Here is a 13,365-nt window from a genome sequence, read left to right on the forward strand (position 1 = left end):
ACAATGGAGGAGGTCAACTGTGAGGCAGGTCATGGAGAAAGAGTGTTACAGGGTCATTCCCACCATTTTCTGGGGCGGTGGGGGAGAAGGGCTTGGTCTTCATAGGATCAGCTGATGGAAAGGGCAGTCCAGGACCGTGTTCGCCCAGCTCCGTCTTGTAGGAACAGGTCTTAATAACTGTTCAGCCTCTTGTGGAAACTAAACAAAGGGTAGTGTCCATTTCTATGGAAATTCCTTTGAACCCCATGGCTAAAATGTACCCAAAAGAAAAAAAAACATACTGAGATATTAAACAAAACAACTTTATTTTGCTTCATATATAAGACACAGAAATAGCTTTTAAAACATAGCCCAATCTAGCTAGTTAGCCATGGCCAGACTCCACAGAAACCCAACAGAATTAAGTTAGTTGTAATGTCTGATCCCATGTTTTCAATGGGACAGGTAGCTTGATAGTGCCCATTAAATCAGAAATTAAATCTTACTGGTCCAACGGGGACTTGCTGTCAATCAGATACTAGAACCACTGCCTCTGTTACCTCAGAAGTTTCCTGGACTGCATCTACAGCGTGATTCATCTGCCAAAGGGAGCCTCGAAGCCTGTGCATAACAGCTACTCTACTGAAACAGACTGAAGTCTTGTGCATTTGTCACACGCCTTTTCGTTTCTGTTCTCCATTTTCGCAATCCTGGAGCCAAACTGCATCGCCCTCTTTGGCAGGACCGAGGAGGCTGTCAAGCCGAGCTCCACAGCTGCCAGGCGCAAAAGCAGTTTCTCCCCAATGCCTCGAGGCAGAGCCAAGTTTGCTTTTTCCCAGACAGGAAGAGAATTAAGAAAAGATACAACTTCTTCATCAAGAAAGGGGAACCTGAAGTGAAAAGAAATGTTATGTAAGAAACAAAGGGTTACATTCCAAAGACAACATTTAAACTGCTTCGAAAGAAAATCCTTATGAACTGATTCTGGTAGTTGCAATGATGAGTTAGCCTTCTCAAAGTGTCGAAATGAACTTTAATACATACTTATGTCTATAAAAATACACTAGTGCAAGCCCATAAATGGGTACTATGGATGTCTATAACTTATTACTAGGGTATGTAACTGATTTAGTTTAGATCTAACCCTGTATCTCTAAGTTTTAGACTGATTTTTTAAAAATTATTTATTTACTTATTTTTATTCCACCTTTCTCATTAAAAGTTAAAAAGTTGGCTTACATCACTGAAAGGCAATGCTGAAAACAATGAATATACAACGAGGTTTACATACCATATTTTTCCATTTATAAGACACTCTGATGTATAAGACAACACCACTTTTCTAACCCCAAATTAGAAAATTTTATCGCTGTTTTCCCTGCCACTCCGTAAGCCTGCAGCTTAGCAAAAGAAGGTGGAAAGCAGCGGTTAAAGGGCTGCAGGATCCCTCTGATGAGCACATTCAGTCAACCAGCAGCACTGGGTCTCCGGAAATGGAAAAGGTGGCATAAGCTGGGCACGCCTGAAAAAGTCCCCCCGCTACTTTGAAAACAACCCGAGGGGCGGTCACAGAAAATCAGCAGTTCCTCCTTTAGCATCTCAATTTATGAGACAGTTTGCAAAAGGCGGATGGGGATCACCCCCGCCCTTCTGTCAACAAATTGCTAGACATGGGGGAGCTGCTTGGCTCACAGATGCCTCCCACAGCCCCATTTGCGACCCCTTTCCCACCTCTGGCCACCCTGCCTGTCTTGCAAGAGGTCCCCACAGCAGCTCTCCTTGTCCCACGGACACACCCAGCGGCAGCCCCCACTCGCCACCAGGCTGGCAACATGGCTGCTGTTCCCAACACTTGCACAAGTTCCCTGCAACTTGCCTTTTCCCTGAGCTCAAATCTGCTCTGAGATTGCCTGACAGCCATGGTGGCGGTAGAAGCCGCAGCCTGAAGGCAAGCCACTCGTCCCCAAGCCGGCATCCTCCCTGGGGCAGGTAGCCACCTCGCCCACCCACCCGCTTGCCACTGAGCAGGCGATGGGAAGACGGTGCCAAGAGGAAGCAGCAGGTCTCAGCAAAGTTTCACCCGTGGCACCTCCACCCCACCGGCTGGGGCTCACCCTGAAACACGGGCAAGCACGTCATCACCTTCAGAGAGGTCCTTGATGCACTCAAAGGTGATCTCGAACTGAAAGGGGTTGCAGAATGGGGAAGGGTTGTCCAGCACCACCACATTGTTCACCTGAACCTTTGCCATCTTGGGTGGGAGGACCCACAAGCAATACTGGCTGCGGGTCCCTGGCAGCCCCGCAAAGTCCAAAGGGTCCTCCTTGCTCTTGCATGGACAAACCCCGGAGCAGGCCGGCGGTCTAGCAGCAAGTTAGGAAACTTTTCGTTCTTCATCCTTCCCCCTTTGAACCCACTCCCGCTCGCCTTCCTAATCCTACTCTTTCCCCCGCTTCGCGCTGCTGCTTTCCTTGCCACTTTGCTAAGCCTCCCTAGCAAAAGGAGGGGGAAAGTAGAGGTCAAAGGGCTGCAGGATCCCTTTGACTGCTGCTTTCCCCCTCCTTTTGCTAAAGAGGCTTAGCAAAGTGGTGGGGAAAGCAGCGGTCAGAGGGATCCTGCAGCTTACTTCCATGTATAAGACGACCCTCAATTTTTTGTCTAAAGAATTTAGACCAAAGTATTGTCTTATACACAGAAAAATATGGTAATTAAAAGAGACAATATTTAAAGCAAAGATCAATGGGTAAAAAGAGGCAGCTTAGATCATGAAAAGGCGTTATTAAAGCTGATATAATAAGTAAACAAATATTAAAAAGAACAAACAAGTACCAGATACTGTGGACACATCTAAAAGCACAGGCAAGTTGTGTTAAGAGTGTACCTACACTACACATTTATAGCAGTTTGGTTCTACTGCCATGTCTCTGTCCTAAGGAATCCTGGGATTTGTAGTTTGGTGAAGTACTTGGCATACTCTGCTGTAGTTCAGGGAAGGACAGTAGAGCTCTGCAACAGAGAATTCTAAAGTTTGTTTTATTTTTGCAAAACTACAAATCCCAGGATCCCTCAGGATAGAACAGTTAAAACAGGATAAACTACTGGATATTCCCATGGTCTCTAGATAGCATGAAGAACTGTTGTTCTTTAATGTGGAATTACTTGCACAGTTACTTGGATCCCAACCACTGGAAGATAAAGACTATTTGTACAAAGAAAGATAAATCTAATCGTGCAAACCTGCTGTGACAAGTTATATTCTGAGCCTGGTTTCATACACAAGGAGTAGACAGAGTAGACACCTAAAGTAGACACAGAACTGCCTTGCACAGTTCCGTTATAATCTTGATACCTTTCAGTGAGGAGACAGGTTCATCTGGAATCTATATATTTCACTGCCAATGAGTTGCTGCTGCTTGAGATGTTAAACAAAAAAATGTGACAACCAGATGAGCACATTATGCTGACACATTGCTCTCTGGACATTACTTTGCCTTAAGGTCAGGGTGGGCTAAGTGCAGCCCTCCAGGTATTACTAGTCTGGTGTGGCAGCTGCTTCTCACTAACATCTAATCCAGAAGGTCTCTAAATTTCTAGGGCTAAATTAGACATTATGCATTACATGCTGCAGCCTTCTCTGGCACTTGCCCCTCCTTCCTCCTGTAATCTGGACAGCACAGAGTGGGTATCCATGGTCCTCCAAATATTGTTGGACTGCAGCTCACATCAGCCGTGGTCTGCAATAATGGACAGCTAGAAAACCATCATCTGAACGGCCTCAGGTGCGTACCCCTGGTACAGAATCTATGACGTGGTGTTATCGATGATGCACTTCCCTGCCCATGTTCGTATCACTGGTGGAAGGTGGTGGGGAAGCACAGCATTATGACATCACAGCATACTGTAACCAAGTGCAGAAAAGGGGAGATTCCAAAACAGAAATAACATGTTGGATCACATGCCACTGCAGATCATTTTTAAATCAACAGACTCTTACATTGTTCTATAAATTCTGCACATCTCCTTGGCACATGAGAATCACTGATAGAAATCAGCTGCTTCCATGCTCAATGTAAGTGAGAAAAAGTACTCTTAAATGGAGACTCATCTTATAAGGAAAACTCTGTACAAATAAACAGAAACATTTTAGTCAGTCGTGTCCGACTCTAGGGGGTGGTGCTCATCCCCGTTTCCAAGCCGTGGAGCCAGCGTTTGTCCGAAGACAGTTTCTGTTGTCCCGTGGCCAGCACGACTTAGATTCGGAACGCTGTTTCACAGCACAACCGAGAGAAAGAATCTCGGTGTACTGAGATCATCAACCCCGGGTTTCTTTAAGTACTGTACTCTGATACACTCCTGATGTATATGTATGCATTTGGTATACATGCACACTGTGCTAGCTGAATAGCTCAGTGAGTTCAGTATCTGGCTGCAGAGCTGGAGGCTGAGAGTTCAAACCCCCACTGTGCATCCCAGGGGAGCCAACTGTGTGGCTTTGGGCCAGCTGCACAGTTTCGGGATGATCCCATAAGAAAGGAATGGTAAACCATTAATGAGTAACCTCTATCTAGGAAACCCCTAAAAGGGTCTCCATAAGTCAAAATTGACTTGATGGCATATGATGATGATGACACACACATGAATTAAATGCGAGTCAGAATCTGGAAAAACTCATGCCCACAACAGCAAGCGTACAAGTGCAACCAATGCAGTTGTGCTACAGAGATTCCATCAGACGACATCAGACTACCTGAGCAATTACTAATGCACATATAGGATTCTGGCCCTGGGCTTTAAACATTACCCAGAAGGACAATTCCGGTTGCCTGCCTATTCACCTTGCTTCTTTGCCATGATCTCCAATAACTCTATCATCTCGGCCAAGATTTCTAGAAGAAATGCGTCCCAATTCCATTTCTAGCTCTTCATTCAAACCTGCCAAACCATGGTTTTTAAAGCAAACACGATGCCTGGAATAGCCTGCCAGCTGCTCGTCTGCACCAATTCCTGTAAGTACCACCTGCAGTGAAAGACAAGTCAGGTTAATGGTATTGTTAAATTTATATATCATTTCATACAATCAAAAGGAGGCCTGAGCTAATGTATGAGAAAACAAAATACTGTCACATGTATTAAAACCACATGGATTTACTAAAACTGTCCACCCAAAAGGTTAGCTAAAACCACTGCCCATCCAGAACAGAGTGAACTCTAGAAATGTCACCAATTTGGAAGCGTAAGAACTCTCCAAACATCTTGGAAAAAAGAAACATGTTCTCCTGGCGCTGAAAAGGTGACAAAGTTGCCTCCATTGAGTTTCCCTGCAGAGAAAATGCGACCATTGGGAATGGGGGACTACCACAGAAAAAGCTGTAGCATCTGTGTATTTAAAATTTATGTTCTATTTCTCAAATGCTATAAAAATGTTTTCCAACAATACCTAACTGCAAAATTGTTTATTTTATAAAATATTGGTTACATTTCCTTTAGAAAGTTTAATCACAGTTACGTTCTAATGAAAATATATTAAAATACAGTATCTACAAATAACTCTTTTGTAAAGTGCCATTCTGTTTTAACTAGCAATTATCATCTTCCATATAAAAGAAAGCAAAATTGGATTTTAATTAAGCAGAGACAGACACCAGGCGGCTAGTACAGTGATGGGACAGAAGCTCACCCCACTTGAGCCTTACATTCTTATGGCAAAGTTTATGAAACAAATCTCAGAAAGAAAGATATTTGCCAATGGGAATGATTTTCAGAATGCCAAGAGAGCAGATGGGTACTGCCAGTGGGAGCTGGTTTTCAGAGGTTTCCCTTTTAAGATATTGACAATGAATTTAAGCAGCCGTCCAATGCAGCACATTGGACCAGAGGAAGGGACTGCATATGAATCCGATCTTTTCTTTGGTTCCTGTGCAGCAAAAACTACAGCAACTGTGCATGCGGTTCACTTCCCTTAATGTAAAAGATGGAATACTCACTGGGCCTGAATGCATACCGTTCCATCTTTCAGGCTATTGAGGGATACATTTTTAAAGGGCCTTATAGCCCAGGCAGTCCCACATGCAGTGTGCACCTAAGAATGCCCACTCCGAAGCAGGCCCCAGGATGGCTGTAGGGCTTACTGCATAATCACTGCTTGCAGAGAAAGCAGGACCACCTTAACCTCTCAGCTAACAATTCTGTAATTTATGGCTCCTCTCCTCCTGCAGCCCTTCCAGAGGTCATGCAAGAAGATGAATGGCATCCAGTTACATTAGAGCACTTCAGTTGCATTCAGTTTCCTTATGAGTCTTTTTCTTACAACATTTCAACATGACTTTTCTCATTTTCCTTCCCCTTACCAAGCCATTTTCTCCTTGCCTTGTGTCTTGTCAAATTGCAAGCCAGAGGGCAAAGACCTTCTCATTTTGGGTTTTACTGAAAAAGAAACCGTTTTCAGAACCTTCCTACATGAAGAGTGGGGTATAAACGCCTCAGAATAAATATATAAACATAAAGAAATAATGCATGCATGTGTGTGTCAGAGAGAGTCAGGTACAGATCAAGAGAGAGCTTCATACCTTCGCAGGACTTTTGTAGGGTCTTGTATCTCCCTGGTGGGTAACCAGACCTTCTCCTCTAGAAGCAAACCACACAGCACAGCCGATGCTATCGTCTAAAACAGTGTCCAGTGGATACACCAAGTGACTTATGTGTTCCTGCCTCATTTCTTTCAAATCCTCCACTGTAACATTGATTTCCACAAAATTCCAGGACCTTGAAGGATTGATGTTTCTCAGTTCTTCCAATCCCGCCCTGCCTGTAATTCTGTCAGGCACATTAAAAGATGCCAAAGAGCTGCAAGTTACCGTGTTATTGCCATTGAAGCATTCCAAACTAGGTGGCAGTTGTTTCTTCCCTTTGCTGGGCTTCCTGTTGGAAATACTTTGACTATTCTGTTCTGGAAGCTTGAAAGCCACATTGAGAAGATCAATGGGTTCTTCTAATGGCACATGTCTATCAGCAAGGGTTGCTATAACAACAGAATCAATGCCACCAGAAAAAAGGATGGCCACGCGGGGCTTTCTGGAAGCTGCCCCTGGCATTTTCCCTCTTAATGGATCATTATCTCTAACCAGGCATAAGACCCGTCTTTTTACTGATGTACTCAACACGTCAATAAATTGATGAACGATTTTCTTCCTGTGGTCCTCCGCAAGAAACATCTGAAGAACACTCACATCAGCTACGATTTTAGTACAATCAAAGCACTGGGATTCCTCTGGCATGTCATGGATCTCCTTGTTCAGAGGAGTGACAGGAGCAAACAATGCGTGGGATTCATTTATTACAAGAGCCACATGGGTTGGTAAATGTCTGGAAATCACACTTAGGTCACAGATGGCTACTTCTTCAACTGTGTTTTCTTTGGAAGGATATTTCCAAGGATGCAGTGTTAAAGCCACAGCTTTAGAGGTGCCACAGTCCTGAAGATCAATCCTGAAGATTCCTGATGCTGGAACTTCCCACCACGGAGGGTCAGAGGCAGAGCTTACAGAGCTGAGGATAAGAACCTTGTCCAGTTCTTCATTGAATTGCCACAGAAGACTGCGGCGACCAAAGTAGTCCCTTCCAAACCATAAATAATGGCTAGATGCCTGGTAAAAAATAAACGACCATGGGCCCTGAATGGAAGACAGCAGTGACAACACATCTGACTCGCTACTGCAGGAGCAAAGCTGGCGAAAAATAAATTGAGTGTCATTTTCTTCAGAAGTGATGGCGATCCCATCAAAGACTTCTCCATTCCAAAGAAACACATTACCACTAGTAAGATCCTCCACAGGCTGTGGAGTCATTTCTCCCCTTAAGTGAAGGACATGGCCAGAGAATAAGCAGTGATATGAAAGATGGGGTACACTCTTTACCAAATGCTGGCTACTATCAGGTCCTCTTCTTCTAAGATGACCTAAGACAGCCTTTTCCAAGAGACAAGTGCTAGGGGGATGGGCAGACAAGCTGACCACACAGCAAATGCCACACATTTTGAACTCTGGTTCAATTTAGCTATTTTTTAATTTTGGCTTTCTCTGAATTTTCCATTTCCTGATGTGACTTCTTCAGTTCATCTAATGTATCTGCAAGGGAGGAAGAAGACAGAATCCATATTTATTATATTAGCTTAGTATTGCAATATACTGAGAGAGAGAGAGAGAGAGAGAGAGAGAGAGAGAGGTGGGTTTTTTAATAAAATCTTTTGTCCAAAATCTTTGGACAAACTGTGAAATCCTGTGCTTTACAAGTACGCTTCCTACGCACACAACAGAAATGTCTTTCTCTAGCCTACATCCTGCAGCCCCATCTCCCCCACATCTACTTGACAAAGCAGTCAGAGGACAAGGGAAAGCTTTGCCTTTCTCCTTGTCCCTCTGATAGAAGACATTCAGTGTCATCTGCTGGATCTTGTTTTCCTCCCCTTCCTTAACAGGACTGACGTACCATACATTGCAGAGTGCATCTACAAAGCACTGCAGAGCAATGAGACAAAGTGCACAAACCCTAATAAGAATCCAGAGAACTACTTCAGGCTTTCTAACGTATCTCTGCAATGAAAGAGCCCTTTGGGTCTGAACAATGGAGTTCCACGTCATATTAGAGAGGTTTAAAACTTCTGAGACTGAAAAGCATTTGACTCATCAAAGAATACACTAGGCTGCTGTCTACATTCTTAGCTTCATTACTAAATATTTCTTTTTATAAGGACACGAACAGGCATATGCAACAGGAAGATGTTATGTGCAAATAGGATTTCTGTACACTACATAAAAACCTGTCTTCTCGACACTCAGTCGGTTCCATTTTTTCCTCTCTTCCTTGACTTTGCACTGTCCAGATATGTTGAATCGCAACCAGCATAGTCATATATATACCCAGAGGTGCTAAGAAGGATGCTGTTTTATCATACTTAATGGTAGCACTGCCCACGTTATATTTTATGAGAAAACAGAAACGAAGAGTGCCAGCCTTATGGTTAGGTAAATAGTGGCCCCAATGTATACTTATGTGAATCAACAAATGTTTTGATACATACTTTTGCATTCAGATAGTGTCTGAGCTTTGTCTGCTAAAAAGAATATGTTGCTGTTGGGTTGCTGCTTGTAAACCTTCTGTAAAAGAAAACGAAACAAGTGGACTTAGACATTAAGGAACATAGGAAAAATAAAACACAAATATTCTTATGTGAAGATTTTCTTTCTTCCGATTTTTTGAAAAATGTTCATTTGACACTCTAAGTAAAGAGATGATCGGCTGAATCTACATGTAAACATCTTGTGAAACCTGGAAAACATATCTTTATCAATGAGAGACTCTTTGATGCTGTCTCATTTTTCTTATTGGTTGATAAGCCTGTGAGCTCAGTCTAAGTGTAGCGTTTATTACAGCATGTACATTTTGAGGTGCTTCAAAAATCACTGTTTCTTGTTAATTTAGAACATATTCACCTCATAGGTCAGGCACAGAGACTTTAAGGATAGCGTGGGTGACAATCATATAAACAAGACCCCCCCGTCTTCTCGCTGATACAGCAACAAGGCAGGATATTTTAAAAAAAGCTTCTGAGATGAATCGTGAACCAGCATGGGCCCAGGTTAAGACACTGGTGTGACCTTTCAGATGAACCTCCATGACATGATGCTGAGGCAGCAGTTATACTGTGCATCCCGCCACTCGCAGCAGGGAGATCTGTGTGCTGCTGTTGTAGTGGTACACCATATGTTTCCCCACATGAGGCTCCACAGATGTAAAAAGTTACATAATGTTAATAATGTTAACCCACTTCCACCACTGATGTGAAGCCATTCACAAACTGAGACATTTGTTTCACAAATTAAATGTTGACTGATCAAAGAAGAGCAGGGTCAGCATCTGCAGGAAACCACACTGGCAGAAACAGGCAGGAAGTACGATAACTGCTGCCTCAGCATCATGTCATGGAAGTTCATCTGAAAGGTCACACTGGTGTCCTAACTTGGGCCCATGCTGGTTTATGATTTATCTCATTTCATTTGTTAAACTTTAATCCTACTTTCCCTTCAATTAGCTCACGGCAAGATGTGTGGTACCCTACTTTATTCTCACAACAACCATGTGAGGTGGGCCAGGCAGAGACTCCCTCTGTGAGCTTCATGGCCAAGTGGGAATCTGAACCCTGCTCTTCTTCCAGCCAGCACTCTTAAGCATTGCACTCTGCTCACTCTCACCAGTAACATCAATGTTTACTAAAGGTGTGTGACAGCAGTGTGCAGTGGAATTTGCTAGAAAATGGTACTATGGGATGGAGCAGGGACTAGACATGCAAGAAACGAAAGCAGTCTCTCCTCCTCCAAAGTCAGCAAGGCAATCTGATGCAGTCAACATACACCACCATCCTTTCAAAAGAGAGAAAGAAAAAAAGGGGGAAATGGCATAGTTATATGGTGCATCTTTTCCATTTTTCTCTCTGGTATCTTCCGTGGGCTGTAAAAGAGAGGAGAAACCAGATGGGGTCAGAAAGTTCACTTCCAGTTTTGAAAACCAGAGCTGTTTTGGTGTTAAGCACTTCAAGGAGTCCTTGCAACTTATTTAAAACATGAATTGGTGTCCCTGAAAGTTTCCAAGGCTGGCAGTTCTTTTTCCCACCTGAGAAAAACCAAATTGTTTTTGATACCAGCAGGGGAAGTGATAGGTCTTCAAAAACAGTGATGGAACCTTCAAAATGGCCAACCCTGATTTGTGGTTAGCAATTATTTAATATAAGCAAATTTGTTGTCACTTACTCGGTTTTTCTTCAAATTAGAAAGTTCATCAACTAAAACTTTCTGTTCTTTAATCTGAAAGAAAAGGGGGAAACAGCTCTCAGGTGCACTGGAAATCAGAGATTCCGCCCCAATACTCAAGCCATGGTTGTACTACTTTAACCCAGAGAAAGAAATGACAAAGTGAACTGCCAATGATAAGTTAAAATTATTCTTTCTTAAAAGCCAGCAATAAAGACCATCATTTTTGTTTGGGAAATGCAGCTGAGGCATTCCAGCCCTGTAGACATTTTCGTTAAAGTAAACTGAACTAAATGTTACAAAGAAACTGTGAAAATTTTAAAGAATTTTAGCTATTCTTAGAAGTGTTATCTTTTCTGAGCATGCTATACCCAACCTTGAATAAAAGACAAATGGTTTGTCAAGAAACAGTTATATTGTTATAACAAATATAATTTGGAAATGTATCCCCGCTCTCACAAATTCTAGTTATAAAGCACATATTTTAAATTGCTAGTAGTTTCCTTTCAGAATATAAAATTGTTTTCACACATGCACATGTAACAATAGGTTGTTTTAAAGACATGCATTTGGACACCATTTACAGCACTAGGCAGAAGGAATAAAATAAAAATCCAGTTTACTTGCATTTTGGAAATGCAAAACAATAGAAACTGCTGTAATACTTTTTGTCAGTATAACAGCTGTGCTTGTATTGAATGAAGAACTCCCAAGTTAAAAAGATAGCTGCTACTAAATATGATACTTGCACTATCACATTAACTACTGCCATGCAGTACAGCTCTACACATACAGTATTTACAAAACAGTAAACCCAGCCATTCTAAAAGGAAATTCATTTCCCAGTGTGTCAAAGATCTCAGGATAACACACTACAGGTATTGGCATGGTCGTGTCAAAACCACACTTAAGTCCTTTATATTTCTCTTGACAGATGAGGCGAGTGCTTGCTCCTGGATCTCACACCAGAACTGAGACACATGTATTAATTTAGCCTCTTCCCTTCTCCTAGAATAATTCCCTCTGTCAATTTCTTGCATCAATTCTCCACTGACCTTCCTGTTTAGCTCCTCTCGGTCATACAACTTCACTCCGTCCCCCTCCTCCCTTTGCAATGCCCGGCTGGACATCTGTTTCAACTCCTGTCAGTCCTGCTGCTGTCAAATAGCCAAGGCCACTGCTGGGCTCTTTTACTGTTGTATATATACACACACACAAGATCAACTGCTGGTCCTTCAATGAATAAGGAGGTGCACCTTCAAATTAGAGAGCCTGGGTTAGACCTGAGAAAAGCAAGAAGACACCGTTATTCCCCCATTATTAGCACAGCAACATAAATGCATAAATGAGGGGATAAGGATAGGTAGATAAGACAGATAAATACGAGTGCCCCCCCCCAATACATAAGTCTTCAGCTAATTCATCGTGAGGGTCTTGCTTGGGGGCGTGGGAACTTACTCAGCTCCAAAAAAACTGGATGTGTGGGAACTCCACTACTTTTGTTTGTAACATGCAAAGCAAAAAATACAACCTGAGCATCTAGATTCCACCCCCTCCCGTTAAAAAAAGTCCGAGGCAATTCTTGATTTTAATCGCCCACGCTGATTGATTCCCTCTTTCCCTAGACAACCCGGTGCATACTAATTAGCAAGCAAGCCCGCCTCTTCAACGCCAACAAGGCTTGTTCCTGAACAAAGATGCTCAGCGCTGCAAAAGCCCGCGAGCTCCCGCCGCGTCGCCTCCCGATCAGCCAGACCTTTTGACACGCGAGAAAGTCCACGCCTGAGCTGCCCGCTTCCGGGAACGCGCCTGCCGGCCTCCTTTCGCAGGCGCGTCTGAATGACAACTTGGGCTCCGATTGGGTGGCCGGCCTGACGGGCACTTTCTGGAGCCAATGAGAACGAAAGTAGCGGAAGGCCGAGTGAAGAGGGGGGCGTAACCCTGGAAGACGAGGGAAGGGCAAGCAGGAAAAGGGTTCCTCGTGGCGAGTGAGCTCCGCCCATATGTTGCCCCACCTTCCGCCTGGATGCTGTTGGATCCTTTGCTGGATTTAAAAACAGCGAGAGGCAAAAGCAAAGTTGGGCGTTTGCCCGCAGCTCATTTGGGTGGCGCAGCGCCTCTAGGGAGCGGAGGAGTGGGGAAGGTTGGGCAAGCCTCGGGATGCATGGCTGCAGTTTTCTGGGTACTTTATGGCAACATATATCGGCTGTTGCCATAAAAGGTTCACGTGTGACCTTTCAGCTGCAAGTCCCTCAAGGCAGCATAAAGGACGACGCGTGTTAAAACCACCGAGGGCTGAAGGCCTCTGACAGAGAAGCCAGCCATTGCCTAATACCGAAAGGCGCATCATTGCTCAACCAAGAAGTGACTCTGACTTCCCTAGACCTGGAGAAAAAGTAACTTGAGGGATGCCTGAGAGTCTGTCCCACCAACCTAACTTCTCCTTTCAGTAGGAGCTGTTGGGACAATAGCCATCTTGCCTGCACTAATCCTGGTTGTCGGTAGGAGGGGTTTTTTTACAGCCTAATATGGTTGTCCTTGACCGCTAGGGTTTACGGTGGAATGCTATAAACGCTGCAAAGAA

The 13,365-nt window shown here is 43.6% G+C and overlaps 1 protein-coding gene across 4 annotated transcripts; it reads right to left on the reverse strand.

Moving 5' to 3' along the window:
- Positions 1–286: 286 nt before the first annotated feature.
- Positions 287–12,641, reverse strand: ASNSD1 (asparagine synthetase domain containing 1). 4 transcript variants are annotated; one of them, XM_072981402.2, is made up of 8 exons: positions 12,538–12,641; positions 11,837–12,064; positions 10,782–10,835; positions 9,056–9,131; positions 8,378–8,492; positions 6,546–8,102; positions 4,815–4,996; positions 287–869 (listed from the first exon to the last, which is right to left on the reverse strand). In XM_072981402.2, the coding sequence occupies exons 6-8, from the start codon at positions 8,007–8,009 to the stop codon at positions 614–616; spliced, it is 1,902 nt and encodes a 633-aa protein (XP_072837503.2). In that variant the 5' UTR covers positions 8,010–8,102; positions 8,378–8,492; positions 9,056–9,131; positions 10,782–10,835; positions 11,837–12,064; positions 12,538–12,641; the 3' UTR covers positions 287–613. The 4 variants fall into 4 exon arrangements, with proteins under 4 accessions (XP_072837503.2, XP_072837482.2, XP_020658556.3 ...); XM_072981381.2 differs by lacking the exon at positions 8,378–8,492; XM_020802897.3 differs by lacking the exon at positions 8,378–8,492 and having other exon boundaries at positions 12,240–12,613.
- Positions 12,642–13,365: the final 724 nt, after the last annotated feature.

The sequence above is a fragment of the Pogona vitticeps genome, chromosome 1, assembly GCF_051106095.1.
Source record: "Pogona vitticeps strain Pit_001003342236 chromosome 1, PviZW2.1, whole genome shotgun sequence".
Classification (NCBI taxonomy): Eukaryota; Metazoa; Chordata; class Lepidosauria; order Squamata; family Agamidae; genus Pogona; species Pogona vitticeps.